General features: G+C 39.0%; 2 protein-coding genes and 1 long non-coding RNA gene across 5 annotated transcripts in view; all 3 read left to right on the top strand.

The window, feature by feature from the left end:
- On the top strand, window positions 1-2,304 carry LOC124879724 (zymogen granule membrane protein 16-like). Of its 3 annotated transcripts, none has more exons than XM_047384445.1 (5): window positions 1-119; window positions 227-247; window positions 350-402; window positions 558-678; window positions 1,255-2,303. In XM_047384445.1, exons 3-5 carry the CDS (start codon window positions 351-353, stop codon window positions 1,562-1,564), a joined length of 483 nt encoding a protein of 160 aa, XP_047240401.1. In that variant the 5' UTR covers window positions 1-119; window positions 227-247; window position 350; the 3' UTR covers window positions 1,565-2,303. The 3 variants fall into 3 exon arrangements, with proteins under 3 accessions (XP_047240401.1, XP_047240403.1, XP_047240402.1); XM_047384447.1 differs by having other exon boundaries at window positions 5-98; window positions 1,255-2,304; XM_047384446.1 differs by having other exon boundaries at window positions 108-247; window positions 1,255-2,304.
- Window positions 2,305-3,065: 761 nt separating this feature from the next.
- LOC124879726 lies at window positions 3,066-4,018 on the top strand. Its single transcript, XR_007041099.1, has 2 exons — window positions 3,066-3,263; window positions 3,448-4,018. It is a non-coding gene; the product is annotated as an uncharacterized LOC124879726 (long non-coding RNA).
- Window positions 4,019-4,571: 553 nt separating this feature from the next.
- Window positions 4,572-23,496, top strand: part of samd12 (sterile alpha motif domain containing 12) — a 151,766-nt gene continuing 132,841 nt past the window's right edge. Inside the window, exon 1 of the mRNA XM_047384444.1 lies at window positions 4,572-5,123. Within this exon, the coding sequence (XP_047240400.1) occupies window positions 5,063-5,123 (61 nt within the window). The 5' untranslated portion in view covers window positions 4,572-5,062. The remainder of the gene's footprint in view (window positions 5,124-23,496) is intronic.

The following is a 23,496-nucleotide window of genomic DNA, read 5'->3' as shown; positions in this document are numbered from 1 at the left end:
CAGTAAAAGGTCTGGAGTGATGCTGCTGAACATGTAAAGTGAGGAAAGTGACAGAGGAAGCAGCTGCACCCAGGAGCTAATAAAGCCTTAAAACTGCTGTGGGGCATCTTTTAGAACTTGTAAGTATATGTTTATGTGAATAGATTTGTTGCTAGTGGAGAGCGTTTAATGAGTGTAATAAGTACATTTAATTAAATCAAAACTAAAATGTATCTGTTATCTGCAGTTTTATCTTTCTAACAGACAGGTAAGAATGATCCCCTTTTACCTTTCCAGCTTATAAAATATATTACATAAATTAGGTTCTGGTGAAGGAAGTAGTTTGAGCTGTTGTCTACTTGTTTCACAGAATGCATTACATCGCCATCTTTGCTCTGCTGGCCGCTTGTGTCTGGACAGATGGTAATAGTGCATGTTACATTTTTTCTAAAGTTATCCAGAAACTATTTTAGAGTGTATTTTTGTATAAATTACAGATTTTTAATCTAGTCATGAGCAATTTAACATGTCTTCCTGAAGTGTACTTATATTTATTTATAAAACCCGTGTGTTTGCAGACTCCCATTACTCATTCTCACGGTCTGTGGGATCAGGAAGTGGCTCCTCATTCAGCATAACCGGTAAGGAAAGAATCACAGCCATCCGAGTTTGGGAGCTCTACGGCAACCACATCTACGGGTAAATATTCCTGAATTTACATTTAATACCTGCTAAACAAGGGAGCCATTTTGCCCTCGATCCCACCAAATGAAATGTGTCTAAAGCTACAAACGTGAACTAAAATGTATATATGTAATTATAGATATATAATTATAGATATTGAAATATATATTGTGCAGCATATTTACATAAACTATATATTTTCTATATACGACAGTCAGTTTTTGAGGAAAGATCTAATTTTGTTGGAAAAGGTGGAAGTCTTAGAATATATAAAATATGATACATGCTATAGGGTGCACCTTTAAAGCCTAATACAAGCAATGATCATCAAAAATGTCTGAATTTTAAAAGTTGAACTGTTTATTGGCAGCCTCAATAAAACAAAACAACATTTAGATTGTTACAGTTTTTTGTATCACATTTGATACATCAGGTTTTAATTTCATGTATTAATAGAGAAAAGACACATTTTGCATGCATTATAAAAACACATTGCCCACTGACCATTTTTCTGTCAAAAAGTAATTTTAATGGTCAGTTAAAGTAAATGAACACCTTAAAATATGACAGTTTACTTCTCTTTTCTTTCAGTATCCAGTTATGTTACGCATCCAATTGGTCCCAGATTGCCGGCTACACATACAACGAACCCCTAGAGATTGAGTTATTCAAAGATGAAAAAATCATCCAGGTCTCCGGAAAGTACGCTCACTACATTCAGTCACTGATCTTTGTCACCAACAAGGGTCACTCTCTGGTCGTAGGCCAGCCCTCAGGCTATTCCTTCAACATGTATCCCACCCACCCAGAGGCTGAGCTGCGCTTTCTCAGTGGCATGTATCATGGAGGCCTCAGCTCATTCCAGGCCCACTGGGACGTACTGGATGACGATTATGACTGATGAATAAAAATATAAAAATACACCACCGTGGTCTGTCCTCTGCACTTAATCCTTTTCCTAAAATTTGTTTAAATTAAATGGGTTTTGTCTTTTTTCAAGCATTCTTAAGAGCACTAATTATACAAGTTGGAGATAAATTGCTCTTCTAAGCCAATCTATACCATTTTTGTTTTATCAAATGTATTAAATAAGCACTTAATTAAAGATTATCACTGTTTGTGTGTACTTATGATGTAAAAGACCGTCATCAAGATGCAAATCAGATTATTATTATTTTTTTTTTATGTGTGAATTAAAACCTTTAATAAAGATGCATGATGTCTGTGTTTTTATTCTTTCTTTTGAGTCAGCTGGAAAATGTAGTTATTTAAACACATGTAATCTTTTCTTGATTTCAATAAAGATAATGCGCAACATATTGAGGAAAAATGTGAATGTGCAGATGGGGTTAATGTACCAGATACCACATCTTTAATGGCACACATTTCCATCTTTGGTTTTCTTTACAGCCTTGCATGTTTTATCAGGATACACCAGCAGGGGGCATTAAAGACCATCTGAATTTTTACAATATATATTTGTTTTCTATAGTTTTGCTTTCAACATTGATTTCAACATTTGAAGAAAAGTTTCATTTGGATAATTTTATACAGTATTCACTAACTTGTGCATCTATTGTAGCTGGTCAAAATGTTTATTTTGAATCCTCAGAAAAATCTTTTAGGTGAAGATTGATGCCTGTTTTTCTCAATTCAAATCAGATCATTTAAATCTCAAGGTACTATATAAATAGTAAGTTGAACTTGACTCCATTGTCTTGACTAGGACTAGGTTGACTAGGGTCAAACTGGAATGCATGCACAGCAATTGACTTTGAATCTGTCTGTACCACTGGATTGAATTGATTAAATATGATATTTGCTCTCAGCCAGTGTCAGGATCTGTGCCATGTCTGTCTGTTTGGTGCTGTTACTGTTCTTACAGCCAGCTCCATACAAATAAACTGAATTAATCTTATTATAATTTGATGATTTTGTAATAAGTCACTACTAACTTAGTATGCTTGATCCTTTTACTTTAGCATCTTATTTCATTCTGCAGAACCTACAGTGTGGGGCACTAAGATAAAACACATGCTTTACACACCTGTGCATGCACTGTTGCTCAGCCTGCAGCAGGACTGTGGGGGAAACCAAAAGAGAGCCTGGAATTAACCTGAGAGAGAAGAAAGCAATACAGAAAATGAACAACATGAGTGGGAATCATTGCCTAAATTTAAAACCAGAACAGTGATACTTCCTCATACTGCCACACGTATGATCTTCTTATCTCAACATAACTGCACTTTGTCCGATCCTGGCTCACACGACTGCAGACGGCGACAAAGGGCCTCGTAAAAACCAGATTTGTTGTAATACTTTTGTTTACTTGACTCTCACCTGTAGTGCCTGTCTTACTTTAGAGACACAATAACCTGACCTGTGCTTCCCCCTGTGTTCACTTGAACTAAAAACCACCTAACCTGGGACCGGCAGTGTGGGCCATCGTTGGCTCATATCCAAAAACATACACAGATAACATCATTTTGCTAAGAACACTGTTTCCTCGTTGTTTCCTTCACTTTAGCAGATTGTGTCAGCAAGGCTACACATTTAGGGGGAAACTGTACAGGAATGACGTGCAGCACGAAAGCCTTCAGGTATGTAACCATTAAGCCAGGTGGGTTGCTCAACCTGTTGTATCCCTTTGTCTGACTGTAGGTATGCACTGCTGATAAGTGCTGCTGTGTAAGCAGCATGTTGAATTTCCAACTCTTCACTGTCGATGTCAGTTAATGTATCAGTTTCCACCAGATAAAATATTCTCTGTTGTTCTGTCTTCAGTTTAAATATGCAGAAAGCTTGATGGCAAATCACCATGTGGATTGGGGATTCAGAGGTATCTAAAGCCTTGAACATCTCACAGAGGTCGGCTCAATCCATCATCTGAAAATTGGAAGAGCAAAGCACAACTGCAAACCTATCAAGACATGCCCGTCCCCCTGAATTGATATTCAAAGAGAGCATCTATTTAAAGAAGCAACCAAGAAAACCACAGTAACGGGGGAGATGAAGAGATCCACAACTTCCATAGTTGATCTGGTCTTTATGGAAAAGTTAGAAGGAAAGCAGTAAGAAATCATGTTTGCAGTTTGCCAAAACACAGCAACCATGTGGAGGAATGTGCTCTGGTGAGAAGATACCAAAATTAAACTTTTCACCCTTCATACAAAATGCTGTAATACTGAATATAACCCTGAACACATCATCCCTATGGTGGTACATGGTGGTGGTAATATCATGAAGTGTTCTTTAAAATTAGATTGTTGTTTAAATGAAAACAAGGGATCCTTTTCATTTCACACTTGTGTGCAACTTTATCTGTATATATCCCATAAAATCCAAATGAAATATATATGTTTATTGTTGACATCTGAAGTTCGAGGTATTCTAAACATTATAGAAAACAGTTTTTGTTTTGCACGTCTCTGACTAGCTGTTATACTGATGTTCATACTGATCACTCACAAATTCTCCAGTGAACCCCGGTTTAACAAAAAAAAAAAAAATGTAAACTATCTCTTTGAGAGCTTGTGCTTACTTAACCATATTGTTTTGGGGCCTTAACAAGAGTTAACAAAGTCGTTGCTTTTGTCGCTGTTTAATACCTTCACCCTAAATGAATGTTGGTTGGTATTATTCAATTTTCTTGTTGATAGTCAAAGTCCCTGCAGTGGAAAATGGGTCTTGATATTTCAGAAAGCGCTGAGCCTACACTTCCCAGGATGCTTTGGGAGACAGCAGCTGAGCGCTCCGACTTGCCCGCAGCAAACTGATGATAACACGCCGAACAAGGTACAACGAGACAGCGCTGAGTTATTTTTTCTACATTTCGGCTGCTCTGTTGAAGACGATGTCCAACTCTACGGAGTAGCGCGATGGCTGTCGAAGGTGAGGCTGTATTATCTCTGCTTTCATGTGTTTTAGGGATAATTAGTTATAGTTGGAGGTCTACAGCATTCAACCCAGACGGCTCAGCTGTGATTGGGTGATGTGGCAGTAATACGTGCTGTTATTCCTCTAAAAGTGAAATGGCACACCGCTGGTATTCTCTGCATGATCTCAACGCGCAGCCTCCGTGTTCACATTGTGCTGGTCCTGATGGTGAACAGGTCTTTGCATAATTACCTGGCACTGCGTGTGTTTTCTGGAGGAATACCAGCGGAAACAGACGCGTTTTTCTTCCTGAAGTGTGATGTTATATCCAGTGGTGTGTCTGAGCGCTCAGACTGATCATCGAGCCCAGTTTGTCTGAAGCTCCTCATCTGAGGCAGCAGGTGTTCTGACATGTGGACCGAACGAGTCACCCGCTCCTCGTCGTGATTGGCACCTACCAGTTATTTAAGGTAGCGTCCTCTGGACGGTTTAAAGGAGCAGAAAAGTCAGGGAGTCTGTCGGGATGCTCGGTCAGTCTCATCACCTTATCGGAGGCATCTTGTGGATCCAGAATCCAATGAGAGGTTTGTTGGTGATTCATGCTTGTTCTCTCCGAGTTTCTCCGAGGAGACATGACTGGAAAGGCTGCTGCATCCAAAATCAAGTTATTTATCTCTTTAACAGTCCCTCTCTTTTAGTTTCTAATAATAATTTGCCTGTGAGAAAGTTTTGGGTTATTAGAGTGGTACATATATATAAATTAAACTGAAGATGAGAGCATGCAATGTCATTCAGTATGTTCCCATGTTATATATGGATAAATAACGAGGCATGCCGTGGATATACACGCACACACAATGAGTGGAATCTTGTCCTGTATTTACCTCCATCTATCTTCCCATCAACTCCAACCAACCTCCCTGGTTCTAGTTAAGTAAAGCATTGCCACATTATGTTGCTGCCACTACCGTGTTTCATGCTATGGATTATGTGTTTAAAGCAGAGCTGCACAATCTGAAGAGAATGTACTGTGATCACAAAATCAGTATGTGCAATATTAACATTGAGAAGGGCTGTTGGAAATGCACGAATTGCTGTCTATTATATTCCGAGTGCCATCAATTCATGCTTTGCATGCTAATGTAATATCCAGATCCTTAGATGGAGTCTCCTTGCAGTAGATCCCACACCCACGCAGATTACTGTGCCCAAGGTACTAAAGAGCTTGGTGGAGCCACAAAAAATAAGGAATAACCAAAATGTGGATGTATAGCAAGTGATGTAGTATAGGCCTAGTTTATGAAGATGGATAGGGTTGGTTTTCCACCACAATGTATTTTGCTTGCATATTTTCGAAATGCTGTGTGGTAGGCCCAAAAAGTTAATTTTTTCATATGATCAGAGCACGTGTTTTCATATGTTTGGTGTCTCATATGGCTTGTGTCAACTGTAAACATGACTTCTTATGGGTTTCTGTCGATAACTGCTTTCAAAAGAGACAAACTGCACGAACAACCATGCCTGCACAAAGCCCACTGCAAACTCACGACAGGAAGTTATATCTAAGTAAAAATCTGATGCAATGTATTGAGCTGGATTGGAAATAAATTGGTCTGCAGTTCACCTCTTTTTTTTTTTTTGCACAAGAAGAATAGTGTTGTTAAAAATAGGTTCAAAATGAAATAAATGAATTAGTGAAAATAACTCAAAATATCACTTTAGTATTTATTATTATTGATTTTTTTTCGTATAAGACTGTTAAATATCCCAGAGAAACTGAAAACAACTGAGAAGCTTGTAAAAGACGAAAAGTAAAATTTATGATTCTTTTTAACTGCTGCATTTATGCTAACAAAGAATGAAATACAGCAAAAATTCAATTTTAATCTGAACAGTCTGTGCAGCTGGCTATCTCAGTGCATTCACCCATTTGTGTCATTGTGAGAGAGGATTTATGGGTAACATTTCTTTACAACGAAGCTTCGGTAACTGTCAAAACTGAACACACAATCAGACAGATTTGTACAACTCTAAAGGTTTAAACTTTAGCTGAAATCTAAAATGATGAAATAGTTTCTTACTCAGGGATGCAGATGAAAAGCTGTGCCTCACACCTTTATTTTAGCAAAGTGAAACATGAAGTAAAACCATGATTATTTTCTTATTTTACATATTTCTTCTGGATTTACAAAACAAGCGTGGCATTTTGGAAGCTGTGTATGCCATTACATCTGGTGGGAAAAAACTAAATCAGCTTTTCAGGAAAAGAGCATCATGGTGGTGGTAGTGTGATGGTCTAGGTCTTCTTTGCTGCTTCAGGAACTGGATGACTTGTCATATTTGATGGAACCATGAATTCTGCTCTCTACCAGAACATCCCTGGCCATCAGTTTGTAACCCTAAGCTCAAGCACACTTGAGTCAAGCAGTAGGACAATAATCCAAGTAACTCTGGCATCTCCACCTCTGAATAGCTAAAAAATGAAGGTTTTAGGAATAGCTTAGTCAAAATCTGTACTTTAAATCCAGTTGAAAGGCTGATAGCCTTAATTAGCTTAAATTATGGTAACCATGGATTGAAATTAGTGTATTGTTGATCTGTCTTTCTAACAATATTGCACTCTTTAAGCAGTGAGTATGAGTCCCACATCTCTGCTGGTTTCATTTTGTGTGTTGGATGGTGGAGACATTGGGTACCGTTGCTCTCATCTGGGGTGGCCAGTTTTTTTTTTTTCCCCACAGGATACACAAGTGGGACCGTTTAGGGCTGGACCAATAGCTAAACACAATTTTTCAACGTTTTCTTTTGGTAAGAAACTGGAAATATAAGTTTAATCTTTTGGTAACAGAAGAACAAAACAACGAGAGTCACCATTCTGACAAACGAAACGTGTTTAACAATTGTCCACAAGGGGCAAATTTACACTTACACGCTTATATGCATGTAAGCATGTATGCATGGACCATGCAACTTGCATGCTTTGTCGATCTTTCTTATTTTCTATCATGAAGTGACATTTCTTTGGGTAGCACGTATCTCTTACAGCCTGCTGACTTTACAGCTTGAGGGTCCTAAGTTAGGAAAAGAACGATTTTGCCTTCAAAATAAAAGCCAATATTGAGGTTTGTGCACAGAAGGAACACTTTATGCATCTTTGATTTATAAATTTGATGCAGGCTAATTGAAGACATCTATAAATGTGTCCCTCAGGTTGTAAAATGTTGGGGTCTGCTCTGGATGCCTATTTTGACCTTTTTAGCGTGAAATTCAGCAGTTTTATGACATTTTAATTCTAAAATATTTGTGACCAACTTTCAATTTTGTTTCTCCTTTATGTTTTTAAACATTTATTTAAAGACCTGTTTAAGTCTAGTTTATTTTTTTCCCCTTTACAGAAACCTTAGGTTGCCTTGTTTATCTTTTAAAGTGGATGAAAAGAAATTGAAGAGAAGAATGAAATATTACTAAGCTATTAGAAAATGGCAACATGACCAGTTTTCATTAGCGGAGTGAGAAAAGCTTTGTTTACTGAGGTGCCATAAATCAGTTAATTGTATATTTAACCTGCTATTTCACCGAGCACAGTGGACAAAACACTTGTGCTTTGTGCTTATATTTGTTTTTTCTTCCCGACAGAAGAACAGATTCCTCTGGGTAAAACAAAGCGGTGCAGGGATCTCACTATTCTTAGAAGTTATGTTCTGAGAAACAAAACGCACCACCCTGCTGCATCACTGTCTTCTATTCCTTTGCTGCACTAATAACCCATCCAGAGCAGAATATGGGTCATCTACTAAATCATTCAGAACCCGTGAGAAGACAAAAACCTCTGAGAGAAAGCAGAGGTCTGGAAAGATCTGCTCGTTGTGTGGGCTTTACTTTGGAAGTTTACTTAAGTTTTACTATGTTCAGCAAATTCAGGCAATGAAAAACAGAATATGTGTGCACTGCTCTTCTCTGTTCATACATCCAGTCAGCAGATTATTTGAATTACACTCTGGGTGGGAGGGAATTAATCAGTGTAAAAAATGATGTGGAAGTTGATAATGTCTGCTGCACTACAGAATAATCACTTTATGGCAAACTGCTTGCGGGGGCAGAAGTCCTGCCTGTTGTTTACCAGTTTATACCAGTAAGGGAAATATCCTAAGCTGTTTAGGTTTTGCTTCAAAGTCATCTTGAAGTTTTCCAGACAGTAGCAGGTGAGTGTTCATGTCTGAATGAATCATAGGATAAATGGCATAACAGAAAACAAAAAAAACAAGAAATCCTCTGTTATCCAGAACTGGGCAGAAAATAAGATAAAAATATGAATAAATGAGGGATGACCAATGATATTTGCTCCTTGTTTTGCTTGTTTCTCCTTGTATTTTTTTGTAGACGTATTAAATAATTCAATGTCAGGTTTTCTGCATAGATGTAAGAGCTTTCCCAAAATAGCTGACACGGACAAAGTCGTAACCTAGTGACCAAAGTTAATTTTAGCCATGCCAGACTGACTCTGAGTTGAGCTGCATCTGATGCGTTTCCTGTGACCATAATGAAAAAAAAACTGCAATCAAAGAGGTTCAGTGGGGCATATTGGTCCTGAATCTGCATTGCTGATAAAAACTAGTTTTATTTGAGTGATATGACTCAGTTTAAGTAAAGAGGTCACGCAGGTGTTGGTGGCAAGAGAAGACAGTGAATGACGAATGGGGTCTCCATTTATGTAAATGTGTTATGGATGCCAAAGAACGACTGCCAATCCAAAGTTAATGAATTTACTTTAGGAAACATAAGACGAGTTGGAATATCTTACTAATAAGCCAAATGAAATGCCTGCTGAAACCAAACGTCTTGTAACTTTTCATGAATTTGATCATAATGTTTATTTTTGCTTTTACTTTGTGCTCCTGTTAATGCTGTTTATAGATATCTTTCTTGTCTTTTTCACTTATCTCCTGTCTGATCTACAACCACTACAATAAATATTTACAGTGGGGATAACAAGTATTTGATACACTGCCGATTTATCAGGTTTTCCCACTTGCAAAGCATGTAGAAGTCTTTAATTTTTATCATAGATCCTTTTCAACTGTGAGGAAACGTTGTTTATCTCTAATTGCAAACAAAGGCTTCTGTACCAAGGGTTAAGTTTTGTGTTTCTGATGTATCAAATACTTGTCGTGCAATACAATGCTAATTAATAAGTTAAAAATCACACAATGCGATTTTCTGGATTTTTGTTTTAGATTCCGTCACTCACAGTTGAAGAGTACCTCTGATAAAAGTTAGACTTCTACAAGTTTTGCAAGTGGAAAAACCTGCAAAATCAACAGAGTATTAAATAATTGTTCTCCCCACTGTATATTCTTATAATAGTAAGTTGAATGATACTTTTGTTAGCATTGGAGTTACATTTACTGGACCTTGCAAAGCTTTCATACATCTTCACATTTTGTCACATTACAAACACAAACCTCAGAGTATTTATTTGAAATTTAAATAGTGCATAGCTGTGAACTAGAAAGAATTTAATAAATGGGTTTTTAATGTTTGTAGCAACTGCAATCTAAAAAGGGTTGTGTGCAATTTTATCCAACCCCCTGATACTTCTAAACAGAATGCAGTGCAGCCCTTTATCTTTTAACATGTTACCTAATTAGTAATTATATTGCTAATGTGTGACCTCAGTTTAATCCCAGCTGTTCTCTGAAGGCTTCAGAGGTTTGTTAGTGGGTATTAGTGAACACACTGCATCACGAAGACCAACAAACACAGCAGACAGGTCAGCAATCCCTCATACTGAGCATGCATGTAGCATCACTGTGACACCTGGTGGTGGCAGCATTATGCTGTGGGGATACTGAGAAAAAACGTTATATGGAAATACTGAAGCAACATCTCAAGACATCAGCCAGGCAGTTAAAGCTTGGGAACCAATCAGGTGACCCTAAGCATCCCAACAAAGTCAATGATTTGACGTGGCCATCACAAAGCTCTGATCTTAGTCCTATAGAAGAGTCATGGGTGGAGCTGCAGCAGGGTGTGTGTGAGCAAAGTGACCTACAAACCTGACTCAGATACACCAGTTCTGTCAGGAGGAATGGGCCAAATTCCCAGCAAACTGTTGTGAGAAGCTTGTAGAAGGAGACCCGAGTCGTACACTAAGGAAATGTTTGTAACTTCTGAACTTAAAGAAATTCTTTAAAAAAATACATCTTTTATAAAATATTTTTGACTTTTAGCAAATAGAAACAATTTTGGTAATTTGATCTAAAACTGGAAAAGTTCAGTCTGATTTAATGTCAGACCATTAGGAAAAAATGTTAGTCTTTTTATATATTGTATGTAAATAACTGGTTTCAGCTGTTAAAGCTGTGGCTTGTGACCCTGTGACCCTGCTGCAGATCCTCAATATACTCAAAGTGGTGGTTGGTCCATGCTTACAGGTCTGGGAAACAAGTTAAGTTTTTACCTCCAGTCTTCCTGCAGAAATATTTTAGACTTCATTGAAACTAGCCTGTTGTGTTTATAGATCGGTTTTATTAACCAACTCACATCCCGGACCGCTTCCACAGGAGGTGTTTTTGGATTGGAGTCAATCCTTTGTGATAAATTTAGCATGATTATGTTCTGTTGGAGACTGGGCCATTACAAGAACAATATTTAACTGCTGTGTGAAAACACGTGCATACACTGATCAGTCAGGATCTGGACGTCATTTCAGTCACAGCAGTGTTTACCCCTGTGGCTGAAGTTGTTCTCTTCACTTGATCAGTCTTGCCACTGCATCAAGCTTTCCTGAGATGTCCTGGCCTGCTCCGCCAGCCTGTGCACTTATTCAGAAAACCCGACTCCAATCAGAATTGATTTAGTGGAATAAACATGTTTTTCGAGCCACTGCTGAAGGATTACACCTTGCTCTGATTAATCCAGAGCTGCACTGACAGGAGATCTAATTCAGGAGAAATGAGATTAACATGACAGAAGATGAGAAATGTGTCATTGGAGGGCGATGTTGTGTAATCACTCACCTTCATGGGGGCCTGCAGCCATCTTTGAAATACTGCTTGGACGTGCTGCTGCCTGGTGCTCAGAAAGAGAGCGAAGGAGAAAATACAATGTGCAAAAGTCTGTTCATCTTCTAGACTTGTTATCATGCAGTAATAAGACTTTTCTTTCCTCCAACTCTTGCAGATTTAGGTTTGCAACAATCTGAATGACTGTCACACAAACATGAGAGGTTCACTCATTACATCTTAACTGGATCTGTCTCTGGCCTGAGGGCTTCTGCTGCCTCAGCTTGCTTCACCTTCTCTTACCGTTTGCTCACTTGGAAGAAATCCAGGAGAAGGAAAAGGCAAAAGGGTCTGCTCTGAGCTGTACCACACTTTTAAGGATTGTTTTGTGACGGGTTTTATTTCATCAGTCATCACTAATAGCACCAATAACTTGAAGTAGTTTATTTGTGAGTGTTTATTTTTATTTGATCAGTATTTGTACATCATTTATTCAAGTTATTGAAGTTTGTAGATATTTTTGTGCAAAGCTCTTTTTTGGTCCCACCGTGACATGAAGTCTGGACTTTAGCTTGACCATTCACCACCTTGATTCTTTTTTTTTACCAGTGGTTCTGTTGCAGATTCACTGCTGTTTTTGGGGTCATTGTCCTGTTGATGGCCCGGTTACAGAGTTCAACTCAGTCCAACAAGCCCAAACCATCATCCCACAACTTCTCTGTTTGGCAGTTATAATGAGATGTTTGTGTTGAAATGTTTGCTTTTCTCCAAACATGGTGAGATTCAAGTTTCCGTTGTATGAGTTGTCTGAGCCATCCTGACGTCCTTCCGACCAGACTACATGACTCTTAACACCACACACACAGCAGGATTGTCTCATAAGGTTATTTTAAGAGCCATCACGATGATCGGGGCATGTCGGAAGGGGAAGATTGGGGCAGAAATCGGTCGTGTGAACCAGGCATTAGGCCTGCAGAGCCTAAGATCGAGCTTGTGGGAAGAATGGCAGCTTTCATTTAATATTTTGTCTATAAAATTGTTTTCTGCAGAATGATGAACATCAGATTATTTGGAAATGGCCTAAATAGCCCCTCCCAGATTGGCGGACAGCAGTGGTTTTACTTTCCTTTATCAACAGGATTACCTTAAAACTGGTAAAGGGTGGTGCATTTCTGGTATCAAAACCACAACTGTTTGTGTGTTTCACTGCTGGAAAAAGAGGTTTTCTTCTCATTCAGCCATCATACACAGCTAACTGACAGCTTGCCACAGCAGGCGGGGCAAGCTGCTCATCCATCCGTCTTTCCGTCCCTCCGTCCATCCATCCATCCATCCATCCATCCATCCATCCATCCATCCATCCATCCAATGTTTTTACCAGAATAACCAAAGTAGTATAGGTGTTTTAAATAGTTTTGCCTTGCAGCATTATGTTTCTCAGTACATGTTTTCTCCTCTTCCCTGAATTGAACAGTTTTATTGAAAGGTGAAAGCCTCATCTATAAGAATAACAAATGTTTTAAAAGTGACCTGAGTGAGTCTAATAATGTTCAGAAATGTTCATGGGTTTCATTTTCGCTTTGTATGAAAAGTTGCTGCAACATCTGACCTCTGTGTTGTATTTTAATGCAATAATGAAATAGCTGACAGCCTGGGTCCTTGTCTGAAGAGGGTAGAACAAACTCTAACGCATTCTGTAGCTTTATTGACCTTTGTTTAATATATGAGAAGCAGGGAAATAAAACCCGCAGGAGAGGCCAGATTTTTGCTGAATGTTCTAGTCGGCAGTTTTTTCTTTCACCCTTGTAAAGCACATGCCCACTCCTCTCTCAAATGAGGACCTTTGCGCTTTTTTCCCCTGAATATTTGGCTCCCTGTTGTGCCAAGAGCAGAAAGTTGGCTGTGTGTCAGCTGCGTTCCCTGATGACCATGCAGCTTGCTGCCTCCCATTCTGCTGACTGGTTGAAGCTGCAGATATGACACAGTTTGCTTGTCACTGATTACACGTCGGGTACAGATGGATGGAGCCAGTGTCAGGTGCAGACGGCCATTATCGGGCCAATTGTTTTTGGCACTGGTGAGCATTTGATTCATCTGACATCTGCTCAGGGAGAAATTGATGAAAACTTTAGGTCCATAAAGAAAGTGGTGATCCAAAAAAAAGAAACACTCCTCTTGGTGGATGTTCAGTCAGCTGTTTCATCTTGTAGCATTAAAAATAAAAATCTGAGGAATAATTGCTTTTTTGTAGTCAAATAGAGCAAATAAATATGGAATCTGTCAATGTAGAAGCAATTGTTGCTACCTATCAATCTGGGAAATGAAAGGCTATTTCAAAGCAAACTAAAACATGGGATTGCAAAGTGAGAAATAAGTGCAAAACATTTAAGACTGTTGCCAACCTTCCTAGCAAATAACCCTGCAAGAGCTGCAAAAACACCTCAAGCATGGTGGTGGAAGGATGGTGATTTGGGCTTATTCTAGAGGACCTGGGCACCTATTCATTAATTGAGCCCACCCTAAGCTCCTTTTGTATACGGAGGTTATATTAGTTGTAGTTTGAACTCTAACACATACTTAAACAAGATTGCTGAAAACAGAAAAGAAGCAATGTGTCAAAATGGCCTAATCAAAGTCCGATCTGCAAACTGAAAAAAAAAAAAAAACAAATTTAAAATATTTTAGAAATAAAGCATTCTATTGAATAATCCCTCAATTAATTAAGTAATCAGATATTTTTGGGCATTCTTTCGTGGATTCAGAGCTTTGCGTACCCAGTCTTCATTTCAAACAGTGAAGTTACCTACAGCAAATACCGACCCCACCCCTACCATCCACTGCCAGTTAAGTAATTTATTTGTTATTTGTGGGAAACCCATCTTGGTCCTAAGTACCCCTGTCCAGAGTTGAGTCATCAGGTTTTCTTCAACACAAACCTTAATTCTTTAGTTTATTCTCACAAGTGGGTGGAGTCTTCATCAGGTATGTGGACAGAAAATAACATAAATCTCTGCGTATAAACCATACTTACTGATAATCTATGGTGAATAATAATTTATTTTCTATATTTCTAAAACAGTTTGAAAGCAGATGAGCTCCTTGCAGGTAATCCAAGGTGAAAATGTTGAAGTTCACCAACCTGTGATTTTGTCATAAGAACATATCAGCATTTTGATGCTTTTAATTCTTATAAACTATATAAATGTGCTCCAATTTAAGGTTAGATTTTTATACATTTTTATACATTTCATATTAATTTAAATGAAGATGTTTTTTTATAGCCAAGAAAACACAATAACTGAATGTGTTTCAGTTCAAAGACATTATTGGAAAAACATGCTACTGTATTGCATTTTGCATCTTAGTTTTGTTTCCTATCTTTCCATTTAATATCATCAAACTTTTAGTTACTTTAACAATGAATGCATGGTGTGAAGAAGTTGAATGTATCTGTATCCACCTTGCGTACATCTGTATCCAGACAGGCTTTTATTTTATCTCCCACACTGCCTTTCTCAGCTCAATCTGATGATCTGGTCGTAGAGGTCACTTAGGCCCTGTTTACGACATTTTCTGGTGAAATTTGAAAAGTTCAGTTGCAGTTTAGTTGCTGGTTTACACGACAACGGCTTTAACTAATGGATTATTTGGAAAGGAAAACGCTTTTCTGAAATTCTAAAACCAGTAAAGTAAGTATCCTTCAAATATTGGAGAAGATGCAGGACATCATCAGGGCAGGATTAGAGGTAATTTGTTTAATCTGAGGTCTATCAAGGACATTTTTAGGGTAGTTTAAGGAGACGTTTAAGTGCGTGAAAGGTCAGATCTGGGTTTGTGGTCACTTCCGGTTACAAAAATTTATCAGGGATTTCGCTGCAGATGCATCGAGTTTCTAAAGTTTTAGCCAACTGTAAAGCAGCAAAAGCAAAAATGCTGGAAAGCACAGTTAAATCATATACTTCCCTTTTTGCCTAGATTAGTATCTTTTGTGCTGCTGTCTTCTTATAAAATAATAATAGCTTTTACTCAGATCTAAATTGAGACAATCTATTTTTGTATCCTTTGACTGTTTCCCTTTGAAGCACTATCAGCTTTATGCAGTAGATACACGCTTCACTGCGAGCCAAAAGAACAACAGCTTTTCTGCCTTTGCACTTTGAACTGGGTCATTGCTTCACTTTTCTTACCAGCTCTTCCTCACTAAGACATTTCCCTGTCATTCTATCTTTATATTCAAATTTTTTTCTTTTAATCTAATATCTTTTTATACTCTCCACCTGCTTGACACAGAACCAACCAATTATAGCTGGTCGAGGTTATAAAGGGCCCTGTGTGAAGAAGTTTGAGCACAGTTAACTTTTGTCATGATGAGTCAAGACCACATGGAGAGTCTGGCTTGGTGTTTAACTTGGTTCTTGGCTTTACTTTGAAAATTAAACATGTCCAATCAGTCCTGTAATATGCATCTCTTTAGTTTGCCATTTCAGTTATTAAAGGTCAGTTTCCTGTTTCTTTACACCATAGTGAATTTGTTGCTGAGGCTTGCATGCAGGGCTTCACTGCAGATTGTCATCAGTGACTTTGCAGACACTCATTTGGTTCTATTCATTCAGCAATTTAGAAGCGAGAGAATCTGTAATGGTGTAACAGCCCATTAAAAGGTAAATGAGTCCCTTCAGAACTGAAGAAGGGGTGCTTATGTAGCTGCAGAAAGACATAAATGGCTCAAGTGAAAAGATTTTTTTTCTACTCTGAACTAGGGATGACCTCATTGGATCCCAGATATCAGCTTGGCGACAAGATTAAAGCTTTTTTAAATTATTTGTACTCTGTCTGTGGATTTATCAAGTGGCACTGTGTTTTGCACAGACAGTCTTTTTAAAAAATGATTATTTTACTGTGCCGGTTGTGTAAAAAACATAGTATTTTTTCAACATTATTTTGTTAACCTAATATATGTTTTTTTCACTATGGCCAATTATGTTTAAAGTGAGAGACACTGATGACTACTAAATCGAGGCACGTGACGTCGCCCGGTACAGCGGAGCCGGGGTCCCACCCTGGAGCCAGGCCTGGGGTCGGGACTCGTCGGAGAGCGCCTGGTGGATGGGTTGCTCCTCGCGGGACCCGGCTGGGCCAAGCCCGAAGGAGAGACGCAAGGCCATCCCCCAGTGGGCCCACCACCTGCAGGGGGAACCGTGAGGGGCCATTGCAAAGAGGATTGGGCGGCGGCCCAATCTCCGGATGCTTTGGCTGGCTCTAGGGACGTGGAATGTCACCTCGCTGGGGGGGAAGGAGCCTAAGCTTGTGCGGGAGGTCGAGAGATATCGACTAGAAATAGTCGGGCTCGCCTCCACGCACAGCGTGGGCTCTGGAACCCATCTCCTTGAGAGGGCCTGGACTCTCTTCCACTCTGGAGCGGCCCACGGGGAGAGGCGGCAGGGTGGGGTGGGTTTGCTTGTTGCCCCCAGCTCAGCCGTCTCATGTTGGGGTTTACCCCAGTGGATGAGAGGGTCACATTCCTGTGCCTTCAGGTGGTGGACAGGTCTCTGACTATCATTTCAGCCTACGTGCGAGTGGTAGTGTGGAGTACCTGACCTTCTTGGCGTCCTTGTTGGGATGCTGGATAGTGCCCCTCCTGGGGATTATTCTGCTGGGGGACTTCAACACCCATGTGGGAAACGACAGTGACACCTGGAGAGGCGTGATCGGGAGGAATGGCCTCCCCGATCTGAATCCGAGTGGTGTTTTGTTATTGGACTTCTGTACTGGTCACTGATTGTCCATAATGAACACCATGTTCAAACATAAGGGTGTCCATCAGTGCACTGGGCACCAGGACACCCTAGGCAGGAGGTCAATGATCGACTTTGTTGTCATCAGACCTTCGGCCGCATGTTTTGGACACTCGGGTGAAGAGAGGGGCTGAGCTGTCCACTGATCACCACCTGGTGATGAGTTGGATCCGCTGGAGGAGGAGAAAGCCGGACAGACTTGACAGGCCCAAGCGCATAGTGAGGGTCTGCTGGGAACGTCTGGCGGACCCCTTGGCCAGGGATGTATTCAACTCTCACCTCCGGAAGAGCTTTGACCAGATTCCGCGGGATGTTGGAGACATAGAGTCCGAGTGGACCATGTTCTCCACATCTATTGTCGATGGTGCCGCCCGTAGCTGCGGCCGTAAGGTCTGCGGTGCCTGTCGCGGCGGCAATCCCAGAATCCGGTGGTGGACACCGGCAGTAAGGGATGCTGTCAAGCTGAAGAAGGAGTCCTATCGGCTGTGGTTGGCTTGTGGGACTCCTGAGGCGGCTGATGGGTACCATGAGGCCAAGCTGTCTGTCCTCAAAACCAGCTATATAAGAGCTTACAAACCTGTAGTCACATCTGTTAAATATGGTTTAGTTATTTGTCTTTTTGCTAAAATTTTGAAGAAAACGTATAGAACCATTTTGCTGCTTTTATCACGGATGCTGTGAATTTGGACCTAAAATAATGTACTACAGCTATTACATTCATATAGACATTGTGGTGCACACTCAGTTTATGCAACAGGTTTAATATTTCTGCCTTGTTGCTCCCACTTTGTAAATCAAATCCCAGTCATTTGCATAAAGCAGTGTGAACCTCAGAGTTAAGTAATTAATTGCACAAACGTTTTGAAGCAGATCTCACTTTTATTTGATGACTGCATGAGTGGTGACCCACTGAATTGTCTGCTCAGTGAGAGTCACCTGAGAACACTCCAACTCCAAATTGCAGAGGTGGATCATGAATTTTAATGTTGCACAAAAAGCCTTTAACGGCAGGTTGGATGAGGATGAGTCTTCAAAAGGGAAAGGTGCCCTACTTTTTTCACCATTTAAAGTAGAAACATCTAAACCTTGCTTGTCTTCTTCAGGAATACCAGGTTGAGTTACTGAACTATGTGCTCTCAGTCTGAAAGCAGTAATGTTTGTTCTGTATAGACACTCTAAACAAACTTTAGACATCTATGGGATGTTGCCCCCAAATATTTTTTGTTCTTTTACTATTTTTAGGTATATTCTTCTCTCTCTTTTCTCACTGACAATCAAACCATCCCAGACTGAAGATCACATTAATGAAGAATCCACAGTTTTTTCTGTCCCCAATGCATGGAAAGTCTTTCAAAGTTCTTATTTCCTGAGTGTGAGAGCAGATCTTCTAACTGTCATATCACCATCTGCTGAGTTTGCCAACATTCTCAAAGCAAACTGGGTGAGAATTAGTGCTGCCTATCTTTGGGGTGAAGTTGTGAACAATCAGTTCTCATCACTGATGATATGTGCAGATTTGTTTGTGTGCTTAGATTGGGTTGTACAGTTAGAAAGAACAAACTCATCAATCCAATTAAAATGTTCACACTCCAACAAATTATTTCACAGTTTTTTTCTGCCCAGCTGTGTGACGGAAACTGGTTCCCAAATCTGCTGCAAGCCTCTATGAATATTTAAGACATGCAGCTGTTCAGATGGCTGAGTCATCACTTCTCTGAAATGCCATCCGTTTTGTTGCACGTCCCTCCTTTTAAATTGCCAAGAATTTGCAGCAAAACTTCTGTAACTGATGTGCAAAGTTTGTGCAACATTCAATTCAATTCAAAAATACTTTATTAATCCCAAAGGGAAATTGAATGTTGTAGCTCATTATGAAGGTTTATTCAAAGAAACATCCATAGTTGCTTGCTTTTGTGTCTTTAGGCTTTTCTTCTGGGTCAGTACAAATTTTTGCTCACCAAGAGTTCATCCTGTGAGGCAGCCAGTTAGAGAGATAGATCACTTCCTCAGCCTCAGCGCCCATACAGAGCTAACGTCATTTTTGATTATGGACTTTCCACTGGTTTCACTTTGAACCAGCTCCTGCTGTGTAATGCTGGCTCTGGAAGTGGTGTCTGAGATTTCCCATCATCCTAGCTTTGTTGTCTTCTTTTCTTCCTTGGCAGCACATGTGAACCCACATTACCTGCATGTAAATGTAGCAGTGGTCTCCTTAATTAAGTATTTAAAGAGCTCACAGGAAGGTTTTTCAGTTGTTTTAATGGCAGAGGGGTGGACTCATGTTATGTGACTTAGAATCGAATCAGACCTTAGTCTCGACTTGATGATTTTAAGACTTTGGACTTGACTTGGACTTCCTGACCAATGACTTATGACTTCACTTGGACTTGAACAGTTTCATTTGAAAAGACTCAATATGTTACATCACACAGAAAGTATGTTACAAAAGAAACATGTCAGGCACGTGATCCAGCTAACTTCATGCCATTCGCCATTCGCCAATATTTCCTCCTCGTTTGTACACCAAGCGCGCTGCATCCATCTTTCTGTTTACCTGCTTTTCCTCTGCATCCTACAATAACAGCAAAAACTCCAACAAGGGTAGATAGTTTAACATTGAGGTATGTTCCTGAATTACAACGCAGCATCCCATGGGTTTTTATTTGAAAATCCCAAAGATGAGATGACAAAAATTGTCTCATTCTAGTAAAAGTCAACATGAATGCGCTGAACTTCTTAAGATCTAGCATACATATGTTTTTTTTAAATCTAATTCTGTTTACACCATGTTAAAAAGACACATTAAAAATGGTAGCCTATGATCACCATTACTTGGACTTGGAAAAAAAAGTTGATTCTCTTAGAAGCATCATCCTATCATCACCAGCTTTCGTTTCTCTGGGCTGGACTTTAAGTCACTTTAACTGAATAAAATCCCCTCTAACACCTGCTTTCATTTGGCTTTTTAGTGCAGTGGGAAAGTTTTTAATCAGTATTTAGTCACGCGCCAGAGAACTCTGTAATTGTGGAGGGTAATAATGGGCTCAGGCTCCAGGTTGCTTGATAAGAGGAAAAAACTTGGCTGCACTCGCTTATTTTCACTACTGGCACTGAGAGACTATTATGCATGTATTGTGTAACACATTTAACAAAGATGTATAATAGTAAATAATTTAAAACCTTGAATGTCTTATAAAACTCATTTAGCAACAAATAATGTAATATCTGCCTGTAACATAATCATTTTGGTCATTCTAAAATTCTAAGAACCTTTGAGCCAATAACCTAACCTAAAGGTAGAACCTGAGCTGTTTTCCTCTATTCTATTAATCAAACTATGAAATTCCCTTAGCAGTAATTGAGTCATCGAACTGAATTAAGGACCACCTAGTACATATCCATTAAGAATGCATCCACTAAACCTACTTTTGGTCACCAAATTGCTTAAGATCTGTAAAACAAATTTTATTTCCAAGAAATTTTGTTCTAGTTATGTCATTATTGACTGCAGTTATTACTTTTAAGTTTTTTAATTCCATGAGTATTACATTTTTGGTATCCTATTGGCTCAGTTTACCACATTACATTATTACATCATTACATTATTGGCTTTATTACATTATTGTTTGCTGCAGCAGATGTCTCATTGTTTATGCCTGTATACTCTTTGTACATTGAACCGCTACAATTTATAGCCATTCCTCAACATGCATAAGTCCAGTTCTACAGACTGGATGAGTTCTGTATCTTGTAGCCTGACTAATTGTAATTATATTGTAAACTTTAAAAGATTCCTTTAAAATTGGTTTAAAGGAGCACCGCTTTTTGTTTGTTTGTTTTTTGCCATCCTGTATGTGACCTGGTGTCCAAGGGTTAATCTCTGAAAGAATGGAACAATGTTTTTTCTCAAAGGTATGATTTTATTTGTTTTTATTTATTATTTCTTTTTCTTAGCCTATGCTGTGGAAATAAGAGCCCAAACCATGCTTCTGCCATCACCATGTTTTACTGATTGAGCGCAAATAGCGCTCTGTAGCGCCATCTGAAGGTAAAAGTCTCAATAGTTCGTGTCCAGGATGTGTGGGGTCTACAGAGATGTTAGCTGCCCTTTTTCTGACCCTAGACCTGTACAAGTCCTGGATGGAGAGAAGATCAACCCCGATGATCCTCTCTGCAGTCTAGACCTGTCCTGTTTTGTGGATGAGTCAAACCAGCAAAAAATTTCCTTTAAAAATGATGATGGAAAAACAACTTTGCAAATGTCCACTATTTCCTTATGCGCTAGAAAGCAGAACATCAGAAGAGATGTTTCATTTATCTCTCTTGTTTTGTCGTGACGCTGTTTCCTGACTGAGAGGAAAAGGTAAACGCTGTCAAAGAAAAGTTCAAAACATGTCCGTTTAAAAAGTATTTCCATGCATCTATGAATTACATATATCTCTGAGGTTACTAATGAGCTAATTGATGTGCTCAGTGACCAACCCAGTTTCTTAACTAGTAGCAGTACAACTCAATAACAGTTTTTCTCAGATTCTTGTGTAGTACAGTACAGTATAGTATAGCCTGATTTAGTGAGATACAAACTGTCAGAAGTACAAATAAACAGCGTTTTACTGCAGCTAACTCATACGGCAGCCATATTGGATTTTGTGGTTGTAGTTGGTAAAAACCTCCAACCTTAGCAGCCAGAATTTTAACCACGGGTTGTTTTGCGATTGGTTTGTGTTTTTTTTAACTTGGACTTCCAACCAGTACAATTCAACTCCTTCGTACAGACCTTCACATCTCACTAGTTATTTTGTTATTAATTTGATAATGATTGGTTTGGGATTTTCACTTGCATTTCCTAACAGATATTTTATGGTCTCATATCTTTATATATGCCGTACTATGCTTAAGTCATTGCAACCTATTTTTGAGTCTAACAATCTAAAACTGTATAGCTAAAAATGGTCCAGCTATTAAAAAGAAAAAATACAAAATAAATAAACGAATAAAAACAAAAATTAAAAGATTCAATAAAATAAGCCCATAAGCTAGTGACTGATATGTGCAGACTTTGCAATTGGCAACAATATATTTTAATAGCATTTCACCAATTTGTGCATATTTAATTAATGAAATCTAATATATTAAAAGATTCTCTCATGAAAATAATGTCGATACTAAATATTAAAAGTATTCAAATCTATATTTTGTTGCATGATGTACACTTTCAGTGTTAGCATGTAATATTTAAAAGCCATGACTTCCTATAATTTACTCCTTCCTTTAACTTTCTGATTTGATAACAGTTGCTTGTACGCTTAAAAAAAAAGAAACAGTAATGAAAGAATAATTCAGTTCTTTCAATTTTTTTCTGGATAATAAAAAGGAAGCCTTGCAGAAATAGATATTTTGTGCTTCATTCACTTTCCCCTGTGTCTCTAAATGTCATTGATTAAAAAAGGACACTGTGGAAGAATGAAAGCAGACATCCAGATCCTCATGATGCTTTCACAGCGCATGTCAGCGAGAACAGAAGGAAGAATGTAATCGTGCTATTTATAGTAACTGTTGCTGTTTAAAAAAGGCATATCTCCATCCCCTTCTCCCCCACTCGCCCACCCTTCTTTTTTTGCCTGAAAGGATGAATAGCGTTGCAGATGTCCTTCCTCTTTCTATTCTCAGCCCCTCTCATCATCTTGTCATCCTTCTATCTCTTTGGTCTGCCCATACCATTGTTCAAACCCTCTTAGCAGCAGATGTATAATTCATCTGTCCTCCACAGCGAGGTTGCATACCAACCATGTATTGAGTCAGGGGGACGAGGGATGGAGGAGAGAGGAATAAAGAGCCAATGAGAGGAAGCAGTGCTTCGTGCCAAGCATCTCAAGTCGGGTTTGTTTAAAACTCAACCGTCTCATGGAGCTTTTATCGGTGGTTTGAACTGAACGTCTATTTCTGTTTTATTCGCCGGCTTGTGTTGGGAACAAAAGCAGAATAAATGATTAGATCATGCAGGACCATCTATTCATATTTGTTCTGTCTTGATTTGTTTATCAGTGGAAACTTTAGTATTTTTACCTGTTTTGGCTGTGGACCAAGACCTTGTGCCTTCATGTTGCTGTCTTTTTGCTGTTTGGCAGTTTGCCTTGAAGCATATTCAGAAACATCAA

Source organism: Girardinichthys multiradiatus, chromosome 13 (assembly GCF_021462225.1).
Source record: "Girardinichthys multiradiatus isolate DD_20200921_A chromosome 13, DD_fGirMul_XY1, whole genome shotgun sequence".
Taxonomy (NCBI): Eukaryota; Metazoa; Chordata; class Actinopteri; order Cyprinodontiformes; family Goodeidae; genus Girardinichthys; species Girardinichthys multiradiatus.
This window is presented reverse-complemented; position numbering and strand designations above follow the sequence as displayed.